We start from the raw sequence: 15,030 nt of genomic DNA, 5'->3' as shown, positions 1-15,030 counted from the left end.
TAAGAATCAGAGTATGAATGGCCACAACCACTGACCCGCAAGCTTTGCTTTGAAGAATGCTGGTGTAGAAGGACTGAGGTTGAAACAGACACTACAGAATGACAGTCTCTGGTATCCAGAGCAGATATTGTGATGTCATAATGCCTCATTCCACCAGTGCCTAAGAGCCAATCACATCAGTGATGTCACAATGGCTTCATTATCCTTGGCTCCCATAAGAATCAGAGTATGAATGGCCACAACCACTGACCCGCAAGCTTTGCTTTGAAGAATGCTGGTGTAGAAGGACCGAGGTTGAAACAGACACTAGAAAATGACATGGGATTATTTCCCGCGGTTATCCGCGGGGACGGGGACGGTGATGAATTTTGTTACCGTGTCATTCTCTAAGTGGGGTGCAACAGGGCCATCAGTAGACAAGGTAAAAGACGGATCTGCCCGGATCCTGTTCCTACTTTTGACCCAGAGCTTCCAAGCTACCCAGTTGCAGGAGGGAGATTTGAGGCCAGTCTTGGATTTTTGCCACCCTCATCCTCATAGATTATGGGACCTGCAGCTCTAATTTCAATGAGTGCGACAAACATGAATCGCGTAGGTAGGGTGGGAGGCGCCCCTCCCTTGATGGAGGATGAATTTCTAATGGCGATCAATAACGGTTCAAGTGCAATGTTAAAAAGAAGCAGAGACAAGGGACAACCTTTGCTAAGCATCTCTTGACAATCTCACTTTCTCGGAGAGGATGTCATTGATTTTAAACCTGGAAATAGGGGACGTATAGAAGACCTTAACCCAGTGTTTTTCAACCTTTTTACACCCATGGACCGGCAGAAATAAAAGAATTATTCTGTGGACCGGCATCGGTCCGTGGACCGGCGGTTGAAGAACACGGGGCTAAATCGTGGGCCAGACCCCGCCCATCTCTACCCAATCTCCACCCCAGACCCCGCCCCCATAATAGTACTAATTGCACCTTGCACGTCCAGTGCCTCATGTGGAAGCCTTCTCTCTGACGTTGCAACGTCAGAGAGAAGGCTTCCGGTGCAGGCGCAGGACGCCCGTAGGAGCCACTGCCCGTGACTTTGTGCACTGAATCAGTTAGGAAGAGGGAGCTGGCTCGAAGATAACGCCGCATCGATCGCGCCGTGGACCAGCAGTTGAAGAACACTGTTTTGGGTCTGATGCACGTGCTGGCCCTGTGGACCGGCAGGAAATTTCTGTGGACCGGCACTGGTCCATGGACCGGTGGTGCCTTAACCCATTGTGCAAAACCATTCCCATATCCAAACCATAATAAAGAGTCGTATAAATGAGGCCATTCCACCACCTGAAGAAAGCTACAGCATGATGGCTGAAACGTCAGTTCTACCTACCCAGACGCGGCGAGACCCGGACAACTGCAACAATCATGACGCCAGCTGCGGAAGCCTAAGAGAACAAATCACATCTTCTCCATTCTCCTAAGGCAGGGGTAGGGAACTCTGGTCCTCGAGAGCTGTATTCCAGTCGGGTTTTCAGGATTTCCCTAATGAATATGCATTGAAAGCAGTGCATGCACATAGATCTCATGCATATTCATTGGGGAAATCCTGAAAACCCGACTGGACTGCGGCCCTCGAGGACCGACATTGGACACCCCTGGTCTAAACGGTGTCAGGTCAAAAGCGCGCCGGGACAAAGGCGCGCCCAGACAATTGAACGCAGCGCAGAGGCGCGTGCTGCTCAAAATTACTGTTTTTAGGGCTCCGACGGGGGGGTGTGGGGGGAAACCCCCCCCACTTTACTTAATAGACATCGCACCGTGGTGTGGGGGGTTGTAACCCCCCATATTTTACTGAAAACTTCACTTTTTCCCAGCGCGATGTCTATTAAGTAAAGTGGGGGGGTTCCCCAACAAATACCCCCATCGGAGCCCCTAAAAACAGTAATTTTGAGCGGCATGCACCTCCGCGCTGCGCTCAATTGTCTGGGCGCGCCTTTGTCTTAATACTTAGTGAGTTTTATTATTGAAATTCTATTTTACAGATATATGTATTTTTTACTGTATTATCGTATTTCACTGATTGTCCAGCTCTTTTTAGTGTAAACCGCCTAGAACTTTTGGTTATGGCGGTATAAAAGAATAAAGTTATTATTATTATTAGCAACGAGCTGCGTGATTTATTCCTAGTTTACATGTTCCCAGTTTATTATTATGTTACGAGTCACCTCATCCATAGTCTATGGTCTGGTCTCACAATTACCACCCTCTCATTTTTAGGTATAAATTTCTCCCTCCTTAACCTTTCTTGTGTCAGAATTCGACCTACTTGTGGTTGCTGAGGAAACTCTCTCTATTTCCTGCAATATTTGTACGTTAGCCCATTGCTTTTCATCGCTTTGTGGTTTAGCTCTTTAAATAGATCTTTTTTTTTCTCTCTCTCTCTCTTGTTTTGCAAATTCTTTTGCCTCTTTCACATCATGTACTGGCAGACTCTTGCTCATTCTTTCCACTCTCTGGAATGTTTACTTTGAAGAACAGCGACCAACTCTGGACGTTTGATTCCTTCCTACTCCAGCATTCCAGGCCTCATTCCGGAGTCACTAGAGCAGTGGTTCTTAACCTTGTTGGAGGCACTGAATCCCACCAGTTTCAATGCGTGTTCACCGAACCCTTCTTTATTGGAAAAATAAAATATGATTTTTACAAATTCAAAACATAGGTATACAGTGAGGGAAAAAATAATATCAATTTTGAAAACAAAAAAGTTCTCCTATATTTCGAATAATAATAACATAATAATGAAATTTACTGCAAAACAGTGTGACTTCTGCTGTTGCCTCTCAGAGACCAGTTCAGAAATGCGCGGCTTTACCTTGGCAAGTGCCACTCTCATGTCATTTTCGCAACAAAGTCTGTTCCTTTTCTTCATTTATGTCCAGCATCCTCGAAAAGGATTGCGCGCTATATGAGTCGGAGGTGTGTTTTGACCTCCGCCGAACCCGCGAGACTGACTCACCGAACCCCTGGGGTTTGGTCGAACCCAGGTTAAGAACCACTGCACTAGAGATTTTGCCTACACAGCCAATATGTGTAGGAAGTTGCTACACAGCATGGAGCTTCACTAAAGCATGGGACATGCTACTAGCATATCCTGACAGAGACTTTTCATCCGTTGTCACTGTCTCTTAGTGCAGAGCAGCTGGAGTCACAGGAACACTCAGGGTCATGGTGCATCTACCATCGCTGTCCTTTACATGTGTGCTCACAAGCCAAGACTGGGTCCCTTTTGGGAAATAAACATCTTATTTGCTGTAGTGCAGGGGACTTATCGTTTGTCTTCTTGAAGATGTAGTCTCCAAAACTGTACACAATACTCTAACTGGGGTCTCACCAGAGGCTTACAAAGAGGCATTTCTCCTCTTATGGCAACTCCTGCCTCCGTCCCTTCTACCTTGATGGGCCGTATGCCTGGATCAACCTGCCTGACTCGGTACGTCTCTGGCGGTATTCAAATCCAGGCTGGAAGCTCACTTTTTTGAAACTGCGATTAAGTCCTAACATTAAACTAAACTAAACCTTAAGTTTGCATACCGCATCATCTCCATAAAGATAGAGCTCGGCACGGTTTACAGGTAATTCAATAAATGAGGGAATGACACAATAAGAAATTAGAGGTTATGAAGAAGATAGATAGCTTTACATTTTAAATAGATAGATTTATGTTTTGGAGAAAAGCCAGGTTTTCAGATGCTTTCGGAATAATTGGAATGAGCCTAGGTTCCGCAGTGGGGCAGGGAGATTATGCCAAAGCTCAGTGAATTTGAAGAAAAGGGATTTCCCTATTTTACCTGCATACATGACGCCTTTTAACGAGGGGAAAGATAGTTTGAGTTTGTGGGCGGATCTGGTAGTGTCAGATCTCGAAGAATTCCAGGATAGTGGAATTAGGAGAGGAAGAATGCCATGTAGGATCTTGAATATTAGGCAGGCACATTTAAAGTGAATCCTAGAAATCACCGGAAGCCAGTGAAGTTTTGACAGAAGCGGGGAAACATGGTCGAATTTGCTTTTTGCGAAGCCGCAGTGTTCTGGATCCGCTGAAGTCTTTGAAGATTTTTATTGGTTAGACTTAGATAGATGGAATTACAATAGTCCAGTCTGGAAAGAATGATTGATTGTACAAGGATAGCAAAATGTTGTTGGCGGAAGCAGGATCTCACTTTCCTCAACATGTGAAGACTAAAAAAAAACAACATTTTTTTTTTACCAGAGAGTTGAGATGATCATTAAAGGAAAGTGTAGAGTCAATAATGATGCCCAAAACTTTGCTTGAGAATTCGATCTGTAGTGTGGGACCAGAAGGTAATGGAATGAGTGTGGGTAACTGATCTAATTTTGGGCCAAGCCAGAGTAGTTTTGTTTTGGACTTATTCAGCTTCATTTGTACAGTGAAGGCCCAGGATTGGAGTTTCGTTATGCAAGCTGTTATATTTTCAGTGAGGTTTGAATCTACCTCAAGAAGGACTAGGATGTCATCTGCATATGTAAATAGAGTTTCAAAGGGAGATAGATGGAAGAATTTCAAAGAAGACATATAAATGTTGAAAAGAATAGGGGACAGGGGTGATCCCTGGGGAACACCACATAGCGTAACATTACATAGAAATGTAGAAACATGATGGCAGATAAAGGCCAAATGTCCCATCTAGTCTGCCCATCTGCAGTCACCATTATCTCTTCCTCTCTCTAAGAGATCCCACATGCTCATCTGAGCAGGGACCGTCTATTGTATGTTAAAATAGTAGTAGGTTTGTCATGTTATATTTTACCATACTTTAACTATGGGCTCCTTTAACTACGGTGCGCTAGGGCTTTGCCGGCCGCCCTAGACCTTAACGCCAGCATTGAGCTGGCGTTAGTTCTAGAAGCGTAGCGCGCGGTAATTCCCTGCGTGCACTAAAAACGCTAGCCCGCCTTAGTAAAAGGAGCCCTATGTTTTGCCAATGTCCTGCCATCACCTCCTATCAAAACACTTTAATAGGTATATAAACTTGTAACCCATTCTGAAAATGTCCCGGGGTGGGGTTGGTTGCTGTTACACTGTAACTGTGGATTGTCTTTGAAAATACATTACTGTATTTGTTTGCTGTTGTCTTATGAACCTTTAATAAAGAGATTTAAGCATAAATAAATAAAATGGATGCGGGGAAAAGGAGAAAGTGGGGAAGAGGATGTGAAAATAGATACTGGGGATGTATAGGCCAGATCAGAGCAGCTAGTAGTAGTATTTTAAGTTTTATAATATTTTTTCTATATTTTAATTAGAATTTTACTTTGTAATTTATTATTGTCTTTTACTTTCCTATTGATTATGGAGTTCTTTTGTTGGTTTTTTTTTTGTTTAGTACTATGTAAACTGTGGTCTACAAATGCCAATAAACCCTTACGCTCTTGCTTCCAAAACGTGCTAACAACTGACGTCAAGCACGCTGCCTTGGACCTAAGACGTGAGGGCCAGAATGAGCCTTGGAAAACCCCCCTGAGAGGAGCTATTGGAGCGCCAAAATGAGGCTCGGATTGCAATGAGAGACACTATTGGAGCCCCGAAACGAGGCTTGGATTGCTAAAGGTTCGTTGCAGCTCCGGAACGAGGCTTGATTTTCCACAGAGCAGCGCTGCTTTAATAGTGAATGTTTCTCAAAAAGTACAACCGCAGGAAGTAGCCCCCCCCAAAAAAAAACCAAACCCGAGGTAGGTGGGGGAACAGGGGAGAGAAAATCCCAAACAAACTGCGCACATTCTCAGCTGGACACTCCTCAAAAAAGAGGACATGTCCGGACGTTTGGTAATCCAGGGGCTTTACTTCCATTGAAAGTAATGGAAGTAAGACCCGGATGTCGCAATCCGGCCTCCTTTTTCTGGAGCCATATGGTAAACCCTATAGCAAGGGTGGGCCGGAATCCAGACTGGTTTCAGGATTTCCCCCAAGGAATATGTTTTGAAAGCAAAGGCATGCAAATAGATCGCATGCATATTCCTTGGGGAAATCCTGAAAACCCGAGTGGATTCCGGCCCTCGTGGACTGGAGTTGCCCACCCCTGCCCGATAGCCTAGGGCAGGGGTAGGCAATTCTGGTCCTCGAGAGCCGGAGCCAGGTCAGGTTTTCAGGATCTCCACCATGAATATGTACGAGATGGATTTGCATGCACTGCCTCCTTGAGATGCAAATCTATCTCATGCATTGTGGATATCCTGAAAACCTGACCTGGCTCTGGCTCTCAAGGACTGGAATTGCCTACCCCTGGCCTAGGGAGGCTGTTAAGGTTGGGAAGAAACAGAAGGCTATGACAGGAAACTAATAGCATCGGTTCTGCGGGTATTAGTGGAGATGGAGGAAATTAATTACGAGGCCAGGATTTTCAAGGCCTACATTTCAGGCACCTACCGTGTTTCCCCAAAAATAAGACTCTTATATTAATTTGGGGTCCAACAAATGCATTAGGGCTTATTTTCAGGGGATGTCTTTTTTTTTTTTTTTCCATGTACAACAATCATCTCTCTCTTCCTCTCCTCCACCCCGATTCTTCCTCTTTCCTTTCTACCCCGACTCAGTTTACAAAATATTAATTAAATTATATAGAAGATTAGAGCAGAGCCTATGGGCTCCTTTTACTAAGTTGCGCTAGTGGTTTTAGCGATGCATTGCCCCGCCCACTAGACGCTAACGCCACCATTGAGCTGGTGTTAGTTCTTGGCGCGTAGCACAGGGTTAGCGCACACGCTAAAAATGTTAGTGCACCTTAGTAAAAGGAGCCCTATATCTTTTAGGCCAGAATTTTATCTTTTATGATTATTAGAAAAAGAAGGATCATTAGTACATTTCTGAAATAAATGTTTTCAGTACTTTTATGGTGGGTAGATGAGAAAGAACTCTAATAATCAAAGGAAGGTCATTCCAAACTTTAATTGCTTTTAAATGACTTGATCAGTTATGGCCTTAAGGTCAAAGAAACCAGTTGCTAGATACTGTTGGTTTGCTGGGAGAGAGGGGTATTTGGTGCGTGTTCATTGCAAATGATGCTTCTGTGAAAGGGGAACAGTTTATCCAATTTCAATGAAGGATGGGCGTGAACGAAATGGATCTTAGAGGGTATGGGTAGGGATGGCTTAGATTCCATTGGGGATGGGCAAAATTTCTGTCCCTGTGCTACCCTCTAGACCAGTGGGTCTCAAAGTCCCTCCTTGAGGGCCGCAATCCAGTCGGGTTTTCAGGATTTCCCCAATGAATATGCATGAGATCTATGTGCATGCACTGCTTTCAATGCATATTCATTGGGGAAATCCTGAAAACCCGACTGGATTGCGGCCCTCAAGGAGGGACTTTGAGATCCCTGCTCTAGACAAATGTCTCTCAAACTGTGTGCCATGGCACAGTGGTGTGCCAAGAGAAATTCCAGAATTTTGCTTAATTTTTTTTAATTCCCTTCAGATGACATGCACGCACGTCACGTATGCAAGAGTCTGTTAATGTTATAAGCATCTGTGTGCGTGACAAGCTGGTGGCAAGCATCATCCTTTGATGTGATTGGTCCTTGAAAGCTAACAGCAAGTAATTTTAGTCTTATTTATATTTTTTACGCAGGCACAGGAGTTATTTTAACTTGAGCAATAAAGCAATTGAGACTTTGTTACCGTTTGGATCTTCTTATCTTTGCGAACTTGGGTTTTCAATCGTGACAGAGATTAAATCGAAAAAAAAGAGAACGACTGCAGATGGTAAATGATGAAATGCGTGTTTGCTTATCAACTATCGAGCCGCATTTTGAGTTAATTTGCTCTCAAAAACAAGCTCATCCATCGCATTGATGTGCAGTTCTATTCTGTCTACTTTAGGGGTCCTTTTACTAAGGCGTGCTAAATCGGCTCGCACGCCTTAGTAAAACAGGGGAGTTAGTTTCATCGTTGTTAGAATTACCCATATATAGCTTAAAGAACTTTAAATAAATAACTCTCAAATTATATTTTTTATCGGTTTTGCAATTTTATCATTTCAATTATAATGTGCTGCAAAAAACATTTGCTCCATTTAGTGCACTGGAGCTGAAAAAAACAGTTTGAGAGACACTTCTCTTGGGGCACCGCAGTTTTTCCCCTGATCATGCCCTTAATTCTCTCACTGCCATCTGCCACCTGCCACACCCATTATCCAACATGAGTTTCAAGTTTTCTCTAAATTATTATAAATAGACTAGTCATTAAGCCCGTTACATTAACGGGTGCTAGAATACTGTTCACCCTCTATGTTGCCCCTTCCATTCACTGCCCTCTCTTCTCTTTCCATCCAGTGTCCTCCCCCTCTCTCTCTGTCCCATATGGCCTCTCTCCCTTCCCTCCATGCCCTGCCATCTGTTCTTCCCTCAAGCCACTCTCCCCTATGCTCACTTTCCTCCTTCAACTACTTCATCGGGCAACAGCAGCATTCACAATTCATTGCTGTTGCTGGCTTCAGGTATTCCTCTCTGGCGGGTCCTGTGTTCATGAAGTAGGCAGGACCCGCCAGAGAGGAAGGCCTGAAGCCGCAACAGCAGCGAATTGTAAACACTGCTGCTGCCTGAAGCACCCGAGGCAGACGGTTCTCTCCCCTCCGATCCCAACCCCCGCTGACTTTGCGACCCTCCCAGCGAGATGATTTTAATAACAAACCTCCCTCCAGCGTTGGCAGCCGCAGCACGCTAAACAGGCTGGTTTGCGGCTTTCTTCTGCCGTTGAGTCTATCTGTCGCTTCATTGATGACATCATTAGTGACGCGGCAGAGGGACTCAACGGCAGGAGAAAGTCACGAAGCAGCCTGTTTAACGTGCTGCGACTGCCAACGCTGGAGGGAGGTTTGTGTAGAAGCGATATGTGTCTATGTGTCTTCTATGTGTCTCTTCCCCTGCAGTACCTTTGCAGCACTTTGCGGCGGCACATCCTCCCATCCTGAGTCTGTTTCTCCCGCTTTGTGTAGCCGCCGCATACGCACTGTGGCCACGGACCTACGGATCAGGGATTACAGATCACGCAGGTCTGGGTGCGCATGCGCGACTAGCGTTTTAATATATAGGATATGATGCTTTGTTTCATCCGAAAACGGTATTTCTCAGCATGTATTAAATCAATCCTCCTCAACCAGACACAGAAGATCCCACTCACTATTCACTCACCCATCATCCAAAGATGTCAAACGAAAAAAACTTTATGATAACCTAATAGCCTCCAAAGCAGCTAAACTAGACAGACAAATCACCACTCTGTTATCTTCGACTACAAAGCCTTCAGGAGAGACATTAAAAACATACTCTTCAAAAAACACATAAAACCTATCCAGCACCACCAATCCCAACCCAATATCCAACACTCTATTTACCCTTAGATCTCTCTAATACTCTTTTATCTATCAAACGTTATCTAAAACCCATAATTTCACCCTATTCTTATCTCCTAAAGACCTCCACTTCCCTTTGGTAACTCTTTACCCAACGTTTATTACCTTAAAAATTCTATGTCATCGCTTATTCTATTCCTTCAAATTTTGAATGTAATTTTGTTTTAGTTTGGATGTAATCCGCCTTGAACCGCAAGGTAATGGCGGAATAGAAATCACTAATGTAATGTAATGTAATTTATTGAGTCTTAATGTCTTGTCAGTTAAGCAGTGGAAGGGCTGAGGGACACCACTGTCGGGGCTGTGCTTAGGGAATCAGTTGGACTTGATCTGGCCCTGTGTAGAGTGTTTACAGTCTAAGCTTGTACTTGAAGCAAGACCTAAGCCGCCAAGATCCCGTGGTACAGTAGTGAAATTTGAACTCTGGGTCTTAGCCCCTGCTCTAGACATCCTTGCTTAATACTAACAGTCTCTTCTGTATTTGGTGAGGGCCTGCTGCGTTTCTCATGTGTGTTGAAAGGAGGTTATTCCGCTAGCACAGTGTCCTGAAAACTTTGATGAGCTGCAGCACGCTCAACACAGCGGCCACGGCTCGAAGCATCCTGAAGTGCGCAGACGTCACCGTGATGCGCACGCGTGAAAGCTCTCCAGACAGGCCCTGAGCCGCCAGTGGGGGGGGGGGTGTGCCAGCAGGGAAGAGGCACGGAGAGAAGGAGAGGTGCTGGCGCCCACTGATTGCCTACGTCCTGTAGACAGTCAGCCGGCACCAGCGCCTTTCCTCCGCCCCCTGTGTGTCGCGGCACACCTGACATCTCGGGAGGCACACAGTTTATGATGCACTGTGCTAGCAGGTTATTATGCAGGGATCAACAGCACTTTAGTTTGTCTTTTTCTCATTAGGAAGTGATTTGTGTTTTGTCTGTCTCCACTCCACCTGCACTCTCTTTGCTTTGGATTTTATTTGTCTCCTTTCTGCACCTCACCCTGACCACCCCATTTGCTTCCAGCTCCCTTAATACTATTGAATAAAGCTGAGAGAAGGAGTGGAAGAGTTTAGAAAACAAGCCAAAAGCAGTAGAGAGAAAAAAGTCTTGTGCAAGTTAATTTATTTATTTATTTATTTTTTTTTAAGTTCAATTTCTTTATTGAAGTTTTTGTAGTACAAAGGCAGTGTAATTACAAAGAAAACAGAGGACATGTATCAAGATACACTAAACAAAAGAGGTTTTTATTGAAGAAATCAGTAAATATACAATAATATAATACAATAATCATTAAACTAAAATTCATCATATTAATTTCCATCAAATATCTTTCATTTCTTCAAACTATATTTCCAAAATACCCATTACATCTCTCAATACCCTCCCCCTAATTCCTACCCCCTTCCCTTTTGACCTCTCCCCCCTATCCTCCCCCAAAATTTAGTTTAAAACATTTTATTGAAGGAATCCTACTAAACCCCCAAACCCAATGAAAGTTGACAAAAATAAAGAATAATAAAAATAAAAAACTGGAATTGTGCCAGTTAAAAAGTTAAAGCCCTGGGGTGGGGCTTCAGTGACGCTTTCTATTTATTACAGGAAACAGAGAGCAGTGAGAGGTGAGAGTGAAGAAAACAGGTTTCTAGATTTTGCATGGGTGGGGATGGGGGAGAGAGCACATATTGATAGGCACTGCAAGGTTTAAAGGTTGTTAGAGGAACCAGTGATTGGTCTTGTTGTGGTTTGTTGGTATTTTTCTCACTGGGAATCTTTCTGTTCCACAGTCCTCCAGGTTGCTGAACGGAAAAGCGTTTCAAGTTTCCTCCATGCCACTCCTGGTGCCAGGATCACAATCTTCCCTTTGCCCCCTTCTCTCAAGATCACTGATTTCAGAGCTGCCTCCTAGAACTAAATATGCTCACTTGTACAAGGATTACATGAGGCTACGGAGGCAGCAGAGCAGTAAGCACGCTGCAGGGGAGGTGGCCAGCAGCAAGCCTTCCCATAGCCTTGGGAATGACAACTTAAAAGGAAAGCCGTTGTACGCAGCCTATCCTGTTCTGAATGGAAACATCTCACTTCGCGTTAGACACCAGTACGAGGCAAATGCAAGGAACAGCCGGGCTTGTGGTCAAAGATATCGAGAGCTCATTGAACAGGTTAGTCGGGGAGGAGGAGAAAAGGCAGTCCTCCGCCACACGGAGCGGAATAAAAAGGTGCTGGTCCGAGATCGACTGCGCATGCTCCTGGACGATGAGGATTTTCTGGAGCTGTCCCCTTTTGCTGGTCTGGGGTTATCGCACGGTGATGTCCCTTCAGCAGGATGCCTGACTGGAGTTGGAAGCGTCTGCGGCATCTGGTGCGTGCTCATTGCGAACGACGCCACCGTGAAAGGGGGAACAGTTTACCCAATTTCAGTGAAGAAACAGCTTAGAGCACAGGAGATAGCTATCCAGAACCGGCTTCCCACCATCTATTTAGTGGACAGTGGAGGAGCATTTCTGCCTCTACAGTCAGAGCTTTTCCCAGATAAGTACCACGGAGGCAGAATGTTCTATAACGAAGCTACCATGTCAGCCATGAAAATACCTCAGGTGGCTGTGGTGTGTGGCTCGTGTACAGCAGGGGGTGCCTATGTCCCCACCATGGCAGAAGAGACTGTGATTGTGGATAAAATTGGGACCATTTTCCTAGCTGGACCCCCTTTGGTAAAAGCCGCCACAGGAGAGATTGTGTCCCCTGAGGAACTGGGAGGGGCCAAACTCCATTCTAGAATCAGTGGCTGTGTCGATCATTTTGCTCCTTCTGAAAAGGATTCTTACGAGTGCGTCAGGCATATTGTTTCCACTATGAATTTGCTTCTTCCACCTGGCAGCGAAGTGGAGTATGAGGATCCACTCTTCAGTGCTGACGATCTCGTGGGTCTTGCACCATGTGGCTATAATTGCACTTTGGATGTTAAACTAATCTTAAGTCGCCTGACAGATGGCAGCAGGTTCCAGGAATTTAAGGCCGAATTTGGAACAACCTTGGTGACAGGATTTGCGCGTATTGAAGGCTATTTGGTTGGGATAGTGGCTAACGATGGAGAACTGACCCACAATGCATCGCTCAAAGGCAGCCATTTTGTACAGCTGTGTGACCAGCGAAACATCCCTATCCTCTTTCTTCAGAATACTGCTATTGAGACAGCCCCAGTGGCAAATCCTACACAGGTTGAAAGCTACGCCCTCCGGCTAAAAGCTCAGGCCACCATGATGAGCTCTGTTGCTTGTGCTACTGTGCCTAAGATAACACTTGTGATTGGGGGGTGCTGTGGGGCAGAGAGTTATGCCTTGTGTGGGAGATCATTTAGTCCCAACTTTTTGTTCCTGTGGCCTAATGCAAGAGTCGCCATTGTGAATCCAAGAAGTTCCTCAGTTTACCTGCAAATGGTAGGCAATGGGGATGCAGCAGAATTACAGTCTCTAAGGAAACAACTGGAAGAAGAAAGCACAGCCTTTTACTCATCTTCTAGACTCTGGGACGATGGGATCATTCTGCCACAGGACACTAGGAAGGTGATCGCTCAGTGTTTAAGGATTATCAGGCAGCAATTGTATCAAAACCCAGCTCCACACAACTCTCCTGTTCTTCGATTATGATCATGGAGTTTCTCGATAGCAGGTGATCTGCAGGATATACCGGTGTTTAATTTCTGAAACATTTATTCAAAATAAATTTAGCTCCTTGGCTACGAAGACCATAAGGGTTTGTTTAGAACAAGTTTCCAAGTGTATTGCCAGACGCCGGGGAGGAGGAGTGGCGCCAAAGCCGGCCGACTGCCTACAAGACATGCTTCTCACGGCGAGAGGCACATCCTATAGGCAGTCAGCTGGCACCGGTGCCTCTCCTCTCTGGCATCTCTCCTCCTCTCTATACCTTTTTCTTTATCAGTCTCCCCCTCTCCACCCTGGCGTCTCAGGGCCCCGTCTGGAGGGCCTCCGCACAAGCGCAGATGTTGACGTAACGCAAGTGTGTGACGTTGTCGCATAAACGTCCACGAACTTCCGGATGCCCTCGAGCCGCGGCCCTCGCAAAGTTTGCAAGACACTGGTTTAGAAAATCATATATAAAATAAATAAATAGAAAGTAAATATTAACGCTCCATGTATTTTTTGCTCAACACTAATTGCCTTCCCGAACAGGCCGAATAGATCATTTTGGTCTTTATCTGCCTGAGCAATTACCCTTGAAGAAGCCATATTGGTGAAACATGGGCTTTTTAGATGATCAGCTAATACAAAAGGATTTTCAAGCCAAGATAAGTGTTGGTGAAGACATTTGATGGAGAATGTAGCCCGAGTGTGAAAACATAGTATAATTTTCACTGTCATGCAATGAACTTTCTGAGGATGGTTTCGTGTGCAGTAATTGAAATGTTGAGGCCTACATAACCAAATAAAGCATTAAACTTGGGTCTTTTTCTTCCTGATAGAAGGAAAGACATAGTCCACTGTTTTATGTTGAAACTTTTTTTCAATTACCAAGTCATAGCTATTTAGAAGGAAATTTTGAAAAGCCATTCACGGTGTAAAGGACTGTGTGAAAACAGTTAACCCATCTAAAAATCATGAGGAGTTCTGCAGGGCATGTATTTTTAGCTGTATTAGGAGGGGATTTAAACTGCATTTTCAAACTTACACATGTTTTCTAGGGGAAATGTACCCGCAGAAAATGGAGGTGCAGTTTTCACAAAGTGAGCATGTGCGATCATGCTGGGTGTGTTTGGGGGGAGGGAGTTATGTTGCATGCATTTTTGCAAGGTCCATGCAAACCACAGTTCCCTCTAAGCTTGTTCAAGCATCGGGTGGTCCCGTCGTGATAAATTAGTTTAATCGAGGGATTGTAGCCCTGAAGAAACCCCCTCAAGGGTGAAACATGTTGGCGAACTTATCCCTTGCTGTCCACCACCTAAGCTAAGTATTATATACTTATTTCACTTAGTAAAGTTGATGGTTTTACTTAACTCATTGAAATTTACAAATTTAAAGCAAAACTAAATAAGTGACCCGATGACGATTGGATGCATAAAGCCAGGTGTTATGAAAGGTTATTGAACACTTGGTGGCATCTCTGAGGGCCTGAAGAGTTATAAGAATAGAAGCTATTTAGGGGTGGTTGATGACACCATCCCTTCACTCGAGTTTTCAGTTTAAATCTTCTATTAAATTAACTGTTTGAGTCCATTCAACAATTCAATTAGAGAATGACACGGAGACAAATTTTGCCACGTCCCTGTGGCAACTCATTTTCCCATCCCAGTGAGTTCTTTTCCTGTCCATGCCCCATTCCTGCAAGCTCCGTCCTCATCTGCACAAACCTCAACCACTTTAAAATCATAGGTGTTCGAGGCTTGTTCAGTTAAGGCAGAGCTTACAGGGGACAGGGACAGTGACAAAACGCGCAGAACAGGACAGAGAAATTGACTTCCTGCGGGGACAGGGACAAATTTGTCCCGTGTCATTCTCTACTACCTCTATCCCTGAAGAGTTGACTAGGCAAGCATCAGATATCCTTGTGCATTCTTTTAATTGAAAAAAGTTATGTTAACATAGAAAATGACGGCAGAAAAGGGCCATAGCCCATCAAGTCTGCCCACT

General features: G+C 44.7%; 1 protein-coding gene across 4 annotated transcripts; it reads left to right on the top strand.

Annotated features, from left to right (window-relative positions):
• The first annotated feature begins 5,496 nt into the window (after positions 1-5,496).
• LOC117350864 (methylcrotonoyl-CoA carboxylase beta chain, mitochondrial-like) lies at positions 5,497-13,867 on the top strand. Of its 4 annotated transcripts, none has more exons than XM_033925543.1 (2): positions 5,497-5,609; positions 11,173-13,867. In XM_033925543.1, exon 2 carries the CDS (start codon positions 11,215-11,217, stop codon positions 13,030-13,032), a length of 1,818 nt encoding a protein of 605 aa, XP_033781434.1. In that variant the 5' UTR covers positions 5,497-5,609; positions 11,173-11,214; the 3' UTR covers positions 13,033-13,867. The 4 variants fall into 4 exon arrangements, with proteins under 4 accessions (XP_033781434.1, XP_033781431.1, XP_033781432.1 ...); XM_033925540.1 differs by having other exon boundaries at positions 5,599-5,731; XM_033925541.1 differs by lacking the exon at positions 5,497-5,609 and adding an exon at positions 7,470-7,589.
• The last annotated feature ends 1,163 nt before the right edge of the window (positions 13,868-15,030 follow it).

The sequence above is a fragment of the Geotrypetes seraphini genome, chromosome 16 (genome assembly GCF_902459505.1).
Source record: "Geotrypetes seraphini chromosome 16, aGeoSer1.1, whole genome shotgun sequence".
Classification (NCBI taxonomy): Eukaryota; Metazoa; Chordata; class Amphibia; order Gymnophiona; family Dermophiidae; genus Geotrypetes; species Geotrypetes seraphini.
This window is presented reverse-complemented; position numbering and strand designations above follow the sequence as displayed.